Below are 15,271 nucleotides of genomic sequence, written 5' to 3' on the forward strand. Positions count from 1 at the left end.
AGGCTCTAAGAAATGAAAAAGTAGGCTTGTACAAGAAATAATCAAATACATAGTAACCAAAAATTTTTATGGAGATATTAGAACACTTCTAATTTTCTGCTGTAGAAATCCATTATAACTTGTGTAACATTCTGGATATTTTCATCAGGTCAGCATGGGAAAATTAATTTTTTTTTAGTTCCTATTTATTTGACTGAGAGGGATCCATTCTCATTTGGAACATTGTTTTATTTAAATAAATGTTCTCTGTTTTAGAGAGAACTGAAAAGTAAATTCCAGAAGCATTTGAGTAGTATCCAGAATACAAATGTAGTATTTTCATATTTATCCAATCCTTTTCTCATTCTCCCCATCAATTACTGAATTGAAACTGGGAAGTATTTGAGGTACTAAGTAAAGGAATAAATACCAAGAGGAATGGGATTGAGATGCAGGGGTATCTTTGTTGTTTGGTTGGAGTTTTTTAACAGCATGGTACTGACAGTTGTAAGAAGATGAAAAAAATTAGGATTTTGCTGTTCTTATTATTTGAATCTGGTGATAACCAAGATTTGCATCATAGTCAATTCAGTGATAAAATGTCAATCTGTGTGCAGAAGTACCTCCTAATCAGATGGAGGTTCTGACTGGAGCTTAAGTATTCCCTTAAATATTACAGCAAATTTATTTTCTAAATAGATTTTACTTTATTATTTATTATGTAGTACATAGATTTTTATTGCAAAAAAACCACCAAACTCTTAAATGTTCACTGAATTATACATGAACACAATGTATAATGCTAGCAAAATTTGTAGGAAGGGGCTTTTAAAGAAAGCTTTGATTTTGATACTGTTTACAAGAGATTTGGTTTTTTGAGGCTGCATATCCTCTGGTTTTTGTGCTTCAGGCAGCTATTGGGTCTCTGGAACTTCAAGAAGAAACAAAAGAAGAATCTGATGAGGAAGAGGATGATGATGAAGAGTCTGGACGATTACGTTTCAAAACTGAACGGAAAGAAGGAACCATCATCAGGCTCTCAGATGTGACAAGAGAAAGGAGAAACATTCCAGAAACTTTGGGTGAGGTTTTGTGGCAGTGGATTGTTTTGCAGAGCTGTAATGAATGACAGTAAAGGGCAAAGGGTGTTTTAGCTGAGGTGCATTCCAAATGTGTTTGCAGCCATAAAACCATATTTTTACAAACCACAGAGACCGTGTCTTGTTTGTGCAAAAGGTGCTGATGGCTTTACAAAACAGAGTATTTAAAAAACAAGAGTGCACTGGAATAAGTCAATTTTTGCACATAATTGCAAGGTAAATGACAATTGCATTTGTTTTCCTGTATTTATGGATTTATTCTTTAGTTTAATATAGAGAAAAGAGCCAATAAGGAAAAAGCCTGTAGTGGAGCTTGGCTGTTAAAGGAACAGTGATTTGGAGTTTTAAATGTAGTTCTGAGTGATCTGGGATATAGCTCTGAGATACAAGGAAAAGATGAGTGCAGATATGGATGATTCCTTATAAAGAGGTTTTCTCAAACTAATGTTTGGCAAAACCACAGTATTGCTGTTGTGAAATGGTTTCTGTTCATACTAGTTTCTCTTAATAATTTGTTGATAGAGACCAGAAAACTGACCATGTGGTAGAAGGTTAGACCACAAAAAAATCTGTTAGCATATAAATACCTTCTTCCTTTTAAGATTATAATGCAATTTTTTACAGCTGCTATAGTTTAAAACTGAAATTTCATTGCAGACCTACATCTCCTTACTCTAAAATATGAACATAGTTCAGAAAACACTCAAAGAGGAATTAACATTTCAGTTGAAGTTACAAACGTAATTTCCATCCTGTCACATTTTGGTGACCTTTTGTGACAGCTTGTCTCTATTGGAGGAGTGCATTCTTACTTACTGATTAAAGATGTCATTTGAAACCATTTTATTACCAGCAATAGTGAAATTAATCTTGACACTTAGAGACACTAGAAAAATAATTGCTGATTCACTGCATTAACTATGTGTGAGAACTGTACAGTCAAGATGAGACCAAGTGTGTGCTGATAAAATACAGTGTTCTCAATAACGTAGCTAAGATCTTTCCTAAACGTTTCTTCATCCAAGATAATGTAAAGAATCCTTTTTCAAAGTTCAGAAGAGGGATATTGTAGGACAGCTGTGCAGTTGATTTCCACCAATACCAAGTTTGTCACCTTTGATAAGAAACACGAATCTTCTTTTGGTGCCTGTAGGTGAAGTCTTCTCAGAGTGGGAATTGTCATAATTCTCTGGATGTAATTGCCTGTTAAGGAATGTGAAGAGGAAAAATGTCTTTGGTATTGCCAAACTAAAATATTCCCTCTGTATCTAATCAAAAATGCACAACCCAAACCCTCAGATTTCGCCAGAACCAATTGCAAAGGGCTAACAGAAGTCAGTTGGATGTGGCAGTACTTCTTATGCTCTGCTTAGTTGGTTTATGTTCACTGTGATGCCTCATGGCTGAGATTTCAGGCAGGGCTAGGAAATTAAAGTGCTTTAAATTTGTGCAGTTGCTCTGTGTCCAGAAGCACAGAGTATAATCAGTTTGCAGATCTGGATGATGAGGAGAAAAGAAATGGCAACATATTGCATATATATGTAAATGAATAAGTATTTGTAGTTGTACACGAGTTCTTAGCCAGGGAGGAGCTGTATTCATGTGAATGCCTGGCTGTGCTTTGGAAGAGCCCAGGAAGGGAAAGAGAATCTCTTCTTCCTCTTCTCATCACCTCTTTTCTATAGCAGTCTGAGGTTGCTTTCAGGGAAGCAGGGACTGCTTTTGTTGCCCCTCTCCTTGCAAAACCGCCTCCTGTGCCATCTCCTCTGCTTGTGTGTGGGACACAATGCTTTCAAATTCAATATGCAGCCCCTTTCATAATACAGTTGACTGTATTTTAATGTGTGGTGATGTGTAGCTACAGACAGCACTGGAGGGGCTCATGGCATCAGTCTTAACTTTTACAAGAAGGTTCTGAACCTGTACTTACGTGTTTAAGCCAATTCTTCACAGGTGGGACAGTTGCCCTCTGTGGCATCTTCTGGGGGAAGTATGCTTCATGTTGACGTTATCTTTGTATTTTTAAAATCCAGTAGTTATATTGTACTTCTGTGGTCATAGATGTAATATGAGTATGAATTTGTGTATGGTTTTGTTTGAGATATTTTTTTCCAAGGTTGGTGTTACATGTGTTCCCTACTCTGGCTGAAAAGCTGAGCATGTGGACTGTGCCTTTAAGGACATGGCCTTAAAAGTTTGAGAAAATTTGTGTAAAGTGAGGAGGAAAGCAATTTATGTATTTTAAAGAGAGTGATTCTGCATATCCAAGATTGACAGACTTTGCACAGGTGCTATCATTGCCTTCCCCAATCTTAATCAGCACGGTGCTCTTAAGTAATTTTTTTTTAATTAAAATAATTTTGCCCATTCTTTCTTCCAGAACTGTTTCTATTCAGTGTCCTTCAGTATGTGCTCAAGAGGCTGGGTCACTTGGCTGTAGTCTTGATTTTTAGGAAAAAAGCTCTGTTCCCAAGTTCATTAAAAATTGCTTTCCTCACAGGTGATTTCTAAGCTATTTAATAGGAATTTATTTTCCAGACTACAGCTTTGCTGAGTTCAGGATTGTAGTTTGGAAGATGGCAGAAAAATTGCCCTGCCTGTCCTGTTGCTGGGAAAACAAAACAACTGTCCAAGCAGCGGCATGCCCAGGAAGCCCTGCAGGACTTGGATCATTTCTAGATAAAGAAAACAGAGTTGCTATTTATCAACACAGTGGCTCTGTGTTCCCCCATGGATATATGGGAAGTAGTGGTGTGTCTTTCAGGCAGGTCAGGTCAAAGCCTACATGGGCCTTTTCGTGTTTGTGGGTGACTGACAAAACACCACTTGCTGCAGGTGGGAAAAGGAAGGAGACTTGAAATCAGAGCTCTGTTTTTCCCATCTAACCAGCTTTTTTGATCCCTGGCAGCCAAAGATGGCTATGGCAGTTGTTTTACTTGCCTCAAATGCTTTTGACTGCTTTGGGCAAGAGTACGTTTCTCTTAATTTTTTTTTTCCAGAAATGCACATTTGATACCTGAGACTTAAGGGACTGTGGCTCCTTCCCTCGTTCTAAGCATTCTGTAAGATTTTTCTGATAAAGCCTGATTGTCTTAGGCTCTGCTGTGCAGGTGCCTTGAGGGCAAAGGTGGCATTTTATGAGTATTTGTTAAAACTTTATGCCATTCAGTTGTGGTGTCAGAGTGGAGAGAAAAGGAGGTAGAGAAACTTATCACCATTGTGCAAAAATGAAATAGGAAACTCGGGCAGATCCTGGGCTTTTAGAAGTCTGTCATATTTGCTGTGTTCTTACAGGCCATCAGCAAGTTCAGAACTTTTAAAAATTGAAAAGCTCCTGCTTTGTAGAGGTGCTGAATACTTCTGAAAACTGGGACATGCAAATTTACAGTCTTTGCAGCTCAGTCATGCAGGTAGTTTTGTAGCCAAGTAAGAACAACTGCCCCAGAGGGAATGCTCAGTGCTCACCCTTTTCTGCCCTTCTGTCAATCCTCGACTTCAAAGACTAATAGAGATTACTTATGAAGATGTTCAAGATGGTGATTTAAGTAGCTTTGGCCTTTAGACTCACAAAAAATTGTAAGAGTTTTCTAATTGATTTAGTTATGTATTCTTGGGAGAGGGTATCTAGTGCTGTGGAGACACAGTAGTAATGTCTCCTGCCACATACTAATTACTTTAATTCTTATATTCAGATATTATGGCCACTGTGGGTAGTATTGACAAATAAATACCATATTAATTCAAAATATGCTTTTATTTGTCCAGGCTGTGTTTGGTTTTAGTAGTTTAATTTTGCCTTGTTAGAGGAAGAAATCAATAATAAGAGTAACAAAGGATCTGACTAAAAGATTCAGCTGCATGTTTGAGTTAGTTTATTAATACTCCTTGTGAGTGATTGAAACCTGATGAGTGGTTCTGCTTGTACTTTCATGGTGTCTTTCCTGAAGTCAGTTGTAGACCTTTTTTGTATTTCCAGGTGATTTCATTACCTGGGTCTGTTACTGCATCATTTCTTGCTTAATGTTGTCAGCATTGTCCAAGGTTTCAAGCAAATTTGTCATATTTGCTGAGTAGTACCACATGTTCTCTGGTGTTTACCTGTGATACATTGGGTGAGTGTTATCAGCAGCCATGTGTTTGACTTGAGCTGAGCACAGATGTTAATGTGTTCTCTCTTCAGTGGAATTTCCACTTGTGCAGTACAGCTGGTTCTTAAACCGCATAAAATAAAACAAAAATTAGGTAGTCATGTACTTCAGCAAGAGAATGTCCTTCCTTGGAACAGGCCTATATGCAGAAGTGTATGGTGCATAAAGTCTGTTTATATGGAAGATTCAACACATCCATTACTGTAAAGTTTACTGGAGATTCATTTCTTGCCAGATAAATGAGATGTTAAAGATGACAAAACTTTGAGAGGAGCTGCAACCTCCTTTTATAGCAGAGGGCAGACTCCAGTACCTTCTTCAAAAAGAAAACAACCAAATCTTTTTGTTGATGTTTGTTTCGTTTATCTGCTGCTTTTTGCCTGTGCAAAAGACACAAGTATCTGTGCTTTTTCCTTTTAAAGACGCCTTTAATGAAATGTTAACATGCCACCTAAAGGAGATCAAAGTGCTTGCAAATTTTACGTTAGTCACAGGGATTCTTCTGCAGTTCTGGCAGTGTTTTATTTGTCATTGTGTTTTCCACCTTTTCAGCACAAAGCTAAAATATTTTCCCCCATTTCTCTCTCCACAGAGCTTTCTGCAGAAGCCCAAGCAGCATTACGTGAATTTGAAGAGAGGGAGAGGCAGCTTAAGCAGGGCCGATACGGCTCCAGGAGAGGAGGGAGAAGAGGAGGCTCAGTTATGTGCCACGGAATGGGAGAACAAAGGAGAGACAATAATGACAGGGGAAGAATGAAGGATCACAGGCCTGCACTGCTGCCAAACCAGCCAGCAGCAATGGTACCTTTTAATCCTTAGTATTCTTTGAGCATCCTTGCAAGGAAGTTGTGGAGAAATGCATTTTAAATCATGAACCTTTGCAAAGGTGGAATATATATTCCAGTGTAGACCTTTTGCTCTTGAAGGGCACTCTTAGGCAGTATGGGCTCTGTGTGATGTGATGATTGTAAAGTTTGTGCTTAGTCCTGTTAATGGCTTCACCCTGAGCAATCTCAAGACCTCCAAATGAAAAGTGCGTTTTGACTGATAAGTCACAGTCAGACTTACCTGCTGGTTTGCAGGAGGATGGAGGAAAAACTGAATTTATCTGAATTTATCTACATGCAACATGGAAACATGTTCAGTTCACCATTGTTTTTAATAATGTGGTTTAAAAACCACAGTTCTGTAAAATACTTCTTGGGTCTGTCAAGGTAATATTTTTGCTGATACTTCTTCAAAAAATCTATTTGCATATAAGCTATGCTACTATGGAGGTAAATAAAACCCTAGGACAGAATCACCACATCACTACTAGATAAGTTATTATTTTGGGATTTCAAATGAAATTTTGTTTGTTACTACTTTCTTTGCTGTGCTTTGTATCACAATATAAAAGGCTTTACTTTTTCCTTTAAAAAACACTTATAAAACCCAAAATCAACTCCAGCAAGTGATCAAGAGATCAACACTTATTTTTGTTCACTGTCAAAAAATATACTGGAAGCTGAGATTGTAGAACAAAGTCTGTGTATGTCTTGCAGGACAAGGTCAGCTGTGTTAAGCAAAGGCGATTTTTTCCAACAGCAGTAAGTAGGTGCTGGTCACTGGCAGGAGTCAGTGGATATCTCAGTGCTTGAGAGCCCTGCAGTAGTATATTTCATGCTTTTTTAGCAGTGAAGGTTGAATTTTTTTTTTCCGTTTTGCTGCAGTCGTTGCAAGCTATTTTGATTTTAAATATAAATATTTTTGTGCTCGTCACAGTGTCTTCTGGTGCCTACTGTGTAGCTGCTTTGCTTCATGTACAGGGCTGCCAAAAGAAACAATGTCACACTTGTTGCTGAAAGGTTACCCCTTTGGGTCTCTTCTTGCACTTCTGTTTGGAAGTTACTGAACTAGGGCTGAGATCTCGTAGCTGTGACTTGAGAGGCAGAAGCATGTCTCTGAAAAGAGGCACAATACTTTTTTTTAGTTAACACTAATTTTTGCCGTTTGTTTTTGAGAGTTGGGCAGCAAGAGACTTTGTTCTGTGTTTGGAAAGACACAAAGATACTTTGAAAGATACCTTCAAATGAGTTTTTTCTTCAAGAAGTGTGGGTAGGTGTGCACTGATGTTGAGGAGTATTTGAATTTGTGCTGCACTGATACCTGAATTTGTATTTTGACTTTCATTGCTAACGTTAGGTCTTATCTCAGAGAGGCATATCTATACATGAGACAAAAGGTAGTAGTGGATTTGTTTTGATACTAGGACTCAGATTTCTAGTGATTTTCACATAAACCTTATTGCAGTTAATAACACTGACATACACAGGACCCTGACATATGAAATTAGATAGTTTCACTGTTAAAAATGAGGGAATGTGTCTGCATTTCCCGTGCTTCTTTGCTCTTTGCTGTCCTCTCCTTCATGTGAATGTTTTTGATTGCTTCTTTGCTTTGCTGTCCTCCCTTCATGTGAATGTTTTTGATTGCTCCTTTGCTTTACTGTGCTGATGGTTTTTAGTGGTTCCATTTGATTATAGGGAAGTTTCTCTGTTCATAATTGACCTTAATTGTTCTCCAGAGATGTCTTGGTTTTGTGCTCATTTATGTCAGGATATTTAAACTTTAAAGCCTAGTGACTCTGTTCTTTTGTCTGACTTTAGACTCACTCACAGAGGTTAATTCCAACACACCAGCAACCTGTTATGAGTCTGTTCCAGCAGCAACAGCAGCAGCAGCAACAACAACAACAGCAACAGCAGCAGCAACAACAGCAGCAGCAGCAACAGTTACAATCTCTGCTTCCTTTACAGCATCAGCATCATTCTTCTCCTCCTCCAGGGCTACATATGCCCCCTCAGATAGAAACACCCCGAATAATGATGACTCCCCCTCCAGTGACACCTCAGCAACCGAAGAACATTCACATAAACCCACATTTCAAGGGGACGGTAGTGACGCCTGTACAAGGTGAGCTTTTGAACACCTTCCCAGTCATGCAAGCATGACTCATCTCATTCTTTGCCAGAGATGGAACAATTTGTTTGTTTATCACTTCATGGAAATGTGCTTCAGGCTGCTGGCTTTTTTCTTGAAGCTTGAAACAAATGTTTTGCCTGAAGTAAGACATAATGTTGTTGGACTGTGGCCAACTGAACAAGCAAAGCGTTTTCAGCTTTTATCATGTTTGTTATTCTAATGTAAAGCCTGAGAAGAGCAGTAAAAATGGAAACTGAAAAGAGAATGCTTTTCAAAAAGCAATAAATGTCAGTTTTCAAAACTAGGGAAGTACTGCAATTTGTAATTTTTGCAGGACCATCTGCCTGTTTCAGTAGGAGGGGACTGAGACACTCCTCACAATGTAGTTGCTCTGTGAAAGATACCAGTTGCTGTCCTTACATGACAAGATGTATGCCCTCAATTCTTTCACAGAATCACATCTGTAATTGTTCTGGTTTGCCAATACACAAATATGTTTTTTCTCTTAAGTTAACACAAACATTTAGGCTGTGCTTCTTAGGGTAGCTCTCAGCAAAGCTTTTCATATTGTTGCTTATTTAGGAAGTATTTAATCCCAAAGAGGGTTAAAAAAAGAGAAACCTGCATAGCTCTGATTTCTGATTATGTTGGGACAAAACAGACTAAAGGAATATATAAATATTTATACATATTTACAATTAGGTTTTCTGTATTCCCCCCCCCCCCCCCCTTCATATCAGCAGAACTCCAAGCCTGTGCTCTCTTTGCTTCATTTATTTGACCAATGAAAACCAGGAATTTGGCAGTGTAGAATATTGCCAGTATATGGAGGTCTGGTGTGCTTCTCACAGATGGCTTTGTAGTAGCTGTGTCAGAGAGCTTATTTTGCTTTTCCCTGTGGTGCTTCCCATCGAATTATGCATCAGGACAGATTATCTGGAAACATTCCAAAAGACCCTTTATTCTTGGATTTGTGCCTTCTGTGCATTTTTCTAGCACTACCAAAGTTAAGTTGCTATTTAATGAGAAGCAAAAATTGCTTTTAGACTATTCTAGATGCCTTTTCTCTGTCCCTGTGAAACAGTGCCAGGTCTTTGCTATGTAGGTAAGCAAATGTGATGTTAATCCTGGGAATGACTACTGAGGGTTTGTGCTTTTGCCTAGTGTCAAAAGTATCCCAGTGTATTTTCTTTCTTCTGTCTGAGGAATTTTTTTTCACATTACTCGGCAGCTTCAGGCTCTTCTCAGCTTTACCATTACGTCTGTGGCGCTGTAGCTGTTGCAGCTCTCTTTGCTTGGTCTTGTTCATAGTCTGTTTTTCAGTCTTCATGCACATCCTCATTTCCAGAAAGTTGTGTACCTCCTGCAGGTTAGGAGATCTTCAGTACTGGATTTGTAAGGGAGAGGGTGTTCTTGGATTTTTGTAGATCTTACATCTGCTGACTTTATGTGCACGTTCATTTCTTGACTTGTAGAAGTGCAGGTATTCTCTTAGACTGAGCAGCCCTGGAGAATGAGTGATCAGTTGTTGAATGGTGTTAAAACCAGCATTTAGCAAGGACATTCTTTGCTCTGTGTATTGATGATAGCAGCTGCTTCACGTGAAATCCCTTTGTGTCATTCATTTTACTGAAAGACTCCTTGGCAAGACTACTGAAGTTTTCTGCTAATAGGTGTGCAGCATACTATTAAATACAATCTTTTAAGTCAATGTAGAAATTTATCTTCTTGAATAGAAAGCCCATATTGGAAGCTGAATCTCCTGCAGTGACTGAGAGTAGTGGCCATCTCACTCTTAATCTGTAGCAGTACAGTTATGTTACGTGAAAGTAAACTCTTGCACAAGGAAAATATGGTGGAAATCAGGAGCTTTCTGTAGATAAATGAACATAATTTTAACATCATCAGTGGTATTTGCATATTAAGATGAATTTTAAAACAGTCACTACAGGCAAATGGTAGGTAGAAATTTCACTGTAGGGAGGGAGTGCTGTTCCAAACTTTTTCTTTAAAAAAATCTTCTTTAGTCTCTCTACTTGAAGCCCCCGTAGGCAGAAACTGGTGGTTGACAACAAAAGGATGTGTTTCACTTACAGCATCATTTCTTTCAGGTTAATGGGGAGGATGAAAGATTGACTTTGTGTTCTTGATGATGTCCTGCCCCTTCTTGGCTGAACATATTTCCAGATACATGAGGGGCTTTACACATGGAGGATACAGTCAGATAGGTGCAAAGTTTATTGGGATTCTGTTGTTGAAAATGTGATGCCTGGAAGCTAAAAATGCCATGTCTGGAAGTGCATGATATGCATACTTAGGTTCTGGTAATTTTAATGGTGTGCTGTCATGTTTTAGCGTAGACTGGCATTTTTTCCTCTCTAATTTTATGGCAGGATAAAGCTCACACACTTCTAATTGTCAGCACCAGGGACACTTTTCCTAACTGCAGATCATAGAAATACACTTTTTAAACATCGTTTTGGTTTGAGTGAGACTTGAAATGCATCCACTATATCAGTATTTTCTAAAATAGACTCAAACCTCCTGTAAATTGTTACAAAATCTTCGTGTGCATAAAATACCATGGATAAGAGCTCTAGGAGACAGCTGCTTCAGCCTGAAAAGGGGTAGAAGCACTGTTGAAGAATCCTATCATTGGCTTATTCTTTTGATGTTTCAAAGGAAAATCTCTTCACAGTAGCCACCATCTCCCTGCCCAGCCTTGAATCCTGATTTGAAAAAATAGTTACTTTCAAGTCAGTTTTGTTTCAAATGAATTGGTGCTATTTTGAGTCTTTGAAGTTTCATAAATGATCAGGGACTTGGTCTATCAAACCCCTAAAAAATGAGCCTCTGTGGATACCTGCTGCAGGTATTGTGCAGTTGGTGTTCAGCTGTGCCTCCTGTGGCATTCGAATCCCGTATCATTTGTCACTTAGTTTTATCTTTTCTTTGTGTCCTATTCTGCAAATTAGTTTTGAGTTGTAGGTAGGAGTTTTTGCTGAATGTGTGTCTGAACTTGAGTGTGATGAATTTATTAGTGCTGGAAGAGCACCCCTAGATGTGCTATGAAGTACTGATGGAATCTGTGATAATAGATGTTGCATTTTTCCCCTTAAATGTTTATGCCACAAGTAACTATTTCAGGGGTACTGTGGCACTGCCAAAATCGACATGAACTAATGAGCAGTTTATGGCAGTTCAGTATGCCATTTACCTTTTGAAAACTGTTTGGTGTCTTGGGAAAAATCACATTGTAATTCTCCTGAATAAGCAGTGTGGGAATTGCTTCCTGATCTTTTCAACTGTAGTGTTGGAATTTATAGCAAGAAGCAATTTAATCTTCTTAAAATAGTGTCTTACAACATGCTGTGTATTATTTTTGAAACATACTTTTCACACCTACGGAATATTTGACATCAAGAAAATGAGGGCTTGAGACTTCTTTGCTGCTTAAGCAAGTGTCCAAGGATTGAAAGGGCACAGAGTTTGAACTACTATCTTTCATGAGTATTAAAGTAATTTGTTTAAAATATATAAATATATGAATTTATGTTACTGCTGCAGGCAGGATACTGAAATAGACTCTAGTGCTCTTTTCAGTTGACATTTCTCTACGTTTCCCACCTTATGCTATTTTTCTCAGTGCCTCTGATCTCTAATACCTGAACTATTTTAGGAGTAGGTCTATCAAGAGCATCCTATCCATTTTTTTCCGTGTGGCCGTGGCTGTTTGATACCGACAGATGTTCATTAGGAGCCAGGATGAAACTTTTCCAGTCATTTTCTCCTGTAATGTGATACAAAGCTTGCACACAGTGCTCCTGTGCTGAAAGGCTGCTGCAATTAGTTTACCCCATCAGGCTCTGAACCAGCAAACCACAAGTACTTAACGAAAGTGGACAGAAGCCAGACACAGACATGAAATGAAAAAAAACCTACTAATGCATTACTTCTTGTGCCTTGGTTACCAAGGGAAAAGGGATTTTTGAGGCATCTTAGCAAACTTCTGTGTTGGAAATGCTCCCAACTTTTCTCTCAGACAAGCAGCATTTCTTAATATCTTTCCTGCTCTGAAGTGTAACACAGTAGCTGTCTGCAAAGTCAGTGTTTAACCCTGCCTGGAATATGTTTCCCTATCACTTTCAGAAGTGCTAAAAACAAACTGGAGAGGAATCTTATTAAAAGCTTTTAGTAAATGAGCAAACACATTGTGTGGTTTGAAGTGCTTTATTTAACTTCTCTAGGCCTTTTATTTAACATGGAAATGTTTGTATTTTTAACCACTTACACAACTGTGAGAGGAAATAAAAAATACTCTGGAAAATGGGAAAGCTGTCATTACATTTTGTATTGAGATTTGAATATAGGTTCAGTTCCCAGAGTGATCCAGCTGTAGCACTTTGTGCATTTTACCATAACATGAAGTGAATGTTTTGGGAAATAGCTTTTTATAACTAGCATTTCAAAGTGCAGTTGTAAGGACAAATCATCCATGTTAATCCCCCTGAATACTAGTTTTGGAGGTTTTCAGGAAAAGGTCTCCTAATTCTTCTTGGTGTCTCTATGCAGTCATGGTCTTTCATCTGAGATCAGCAGTTCTGTGATCACAGTTGCTCACACCACTGTGGTGGCAAGGCCAGACTAAGTAGTTTTTGTGTGCTGTAAATTGCAGCTGCCTGCCTCATTTTACCCTCACGAGCAGTGATTTTCACCAGTTAGTGTGTCTCATGTCCCTGCTTCTTGTGGCAGCTTGGTGGTGAGATTGGGAGATGCCTAGCAAATGTTGAGTGGCGTGAAGTTGAGAAGGCAAATTAATCATGTATTTGAAACATGAAATTATTGTTAGTGTCTCTGTCAGCTTTGTCTAAAAGATGTCTTTGGCTGAATAACTATTCTAGTTTGCCTTCCTCCAGCAAGGAGCAATTTAATTCTGGAAAATGCAGAACTAAATTATGTAAATTAACTAGGAGAATCCTAATTGCCCTGTTGCATGTTGCAGGGGAGGGAACGGTTGCTCAAAGTTAATTGTAGGAACTGTGACATGTGAGGGTAAAAGTAGCAGATTTTAATCAGGGCTTTTTGTTGCAATTGCTTTTGGAAATAACTACAACTGTTAGGTGAAACAAATGGTGTTAAAAGGTGCTTCTTGTTTCAGTGCCCTTGCTGCCAGTTCCTGCCCAGCCAAGACCTGCTGTAGGACCCCAGAGATTTCCTGTGAGTAGCAGCTGTTTCTTCTTCTCTGATATGGATAAGCATACATTTACAAGGAAATATTAATATAGCAAATAAAAGCTGTTCTAGTGAAATATAATTTTAAGGATTTGTAAATATTGACAATACACTCTGCAGTTGAAAATGTTTGTTAAAAGCTTAAGGTCAATGGATTTTTGAGAGTAGAATTAATTCTGTTTAACTGTAAAATTGTTGAACCAGTCTCTCCAGTGGGAAAGGCATGAATGCATCTTGTCTTAAGGAATATGGGCTTCATTTTATTACTCGACTCTTTCTGTATAAATAGAATCCTTATTTTATTTGATATAATAAAAGGCTATTTGAAATAATCCTTAAGCTTAAAAAGCAGTAATATGTATTTATTGTAAAATGCAGCAATCATTTCTATCATTATTAGAGGTATTTCAACACCCTTAAGTTTTTTATATAAAAAATAGAACTGGCATTGCATGACCTTGCTTTATGTTTCTAATTTTGAAAACAAACAAGACACTTAGCTGCTCCATTAGGCTAATGTCACTTCATAATTTTTTATTTCTCTGAATGGAAAGAGTGCATGCTTCTAGAACTTTTCTCATAATTCCAGTTTTGTTATACTAAATTCTGGTTTAAATGGTCATCAGAGTATCAAAATAAGCAAAATACCTAGGTTGCAATAATACCTGAAGTATTTTCAAGTAAAAACTTGTATATTATGCTTTCCAAATATATAAAACACACAAAAATATCATTTGTTGATGTGTGCAGTGTTAAAGGAGGAAAATAGATGTCTGAACATCTGTGTAGTATCACACAGTAAATTGCTGGCATAGAGATCAGATGTGCTGGAAGAAAGCCGATTTCAGAAACCTGCTGTGACTTTTGATTGCCCAGTGCAGACCTGGTTGTTTTTAATGCAGAATATTTTTCATACAGGACATGTAGCTGAGGAATTTTGATGTCTGTATTTTGTAGGAAAATAGTCTTTACGTTGCTGCATTTCTTCTGTGAAGTCTTAAAAAATTAAACTGTAAACTCACAGTTTCATTAAGTAAATTAATGTCATATTTTATCTTCAATAAATTATTTTTGAGCTTTTTTAAATTAAATTTTGTGGTTTTCAGAGGAAATATTTTTTTTCAACTTTAAAATTTTAATATTATAGGGAGACCTTATTTACATTTTGAAAGTAGTTTTAATTGTTATTTTTTATGAGAACAAGTGTTTTGCATTTGTTTTCCTTTGATATTAAGTTGATTTACCAGTAAACACAACTTGGGATGGAAAAGAAATTGGAGGATAAGGAATACCTCTAAAGGCATTGTAATTGGCATCTTTGAAGTGTTTACGTCAGTGTAAAAAAAACTGGATGCATTTTTTTTTTTTTTTTTTAATTGAGAGTGAAATTAGATTTTAATTCTGTTCACTTTCAGGGTTGCAAGTTGAGAAATATGGCAAACATAACTAATCTACATGCAGCAGGTTTTAGACGGGAATAAAGTAAATGGAACATTTTTTGGTAGGATTCTTCCTTCTTTAGCCTGCAGGAAAAACTTGACTGCTTGCTGCTTTTTATTTCTATAAGCAATGCACCAGTAAAGAGTCAGTATAATTAAATTTTAGTAAGGAGAAGGAGGGCTGACTTAACTAGGAGGATCTGGCACTGTCATTTGGTTGACCTGACTGGCTTTTTCCTACTTCAGCAGTAACATGCTGCATGACCCTGAGAAAGTTGCTTCATCTTTCCATGGCTCACTGAGTTATGAAGTGGACTTCCCTTATGAAGTACTTTATAAATTTTGCATAGGTTATCAGTCATATTAGGATTAGGAATTAAGTGTCACTGTGTACATATCTCATGTTTGT

General features: G+C 37.7%; 1 protein-coding gene across 7 annotated transcripts in view; it reads left to right on the plus strand.

The window, feature by feature from the left end:
• RBM33 (RNA binding motif protein 33) overlaps positions 1–15,271 on the plus strand; it is a 98,667-nt gene that overhangs the window by 27,607 nt on the left and 55,789 nt on the right. For 6 of the 7 annotated variants that reach the window (XM_066314441.1, XM_066314402.1, XM_066314408.1 and 3 more), the window contains exons 7-10: positions 890–1,061; positions 5,820–6,028; positions 7,876–8,182; positions 13,350–13,408. In XM_066314441.1, the coding sequence (XP_066170538.1) occupies positions 890–1,061; positions 5,820–6,028; positions 7,876–8,182; positions 13,350–13,408 (747 nt within the window). The remainder of the gene's footprint in view (positions 1–889; positions 1,062–5,819; positions 6,029–7,875; positions 8,183–13,349; positions 13,409–15,271) is intronic. The other variant, XM_066314415.1, reaches the window with a different exon arrangement.

The sequence above is a fragment of the Sylvia atricapilla genome, chromosome 1, assembly GCF_009819655.1.
Source record: "Sylvia atricapilla isolate bSylAtr1 chromosome 1, bSylAtr1.pri, whole genome shotgun sequence".
Taxonomy (NCBI): domain Eukaryota; kingdom Metazoa; phylum Chordata; class Aves; order Passeriformes; family Sylviidae; genus Sylvia; species Sylvia atricapilla.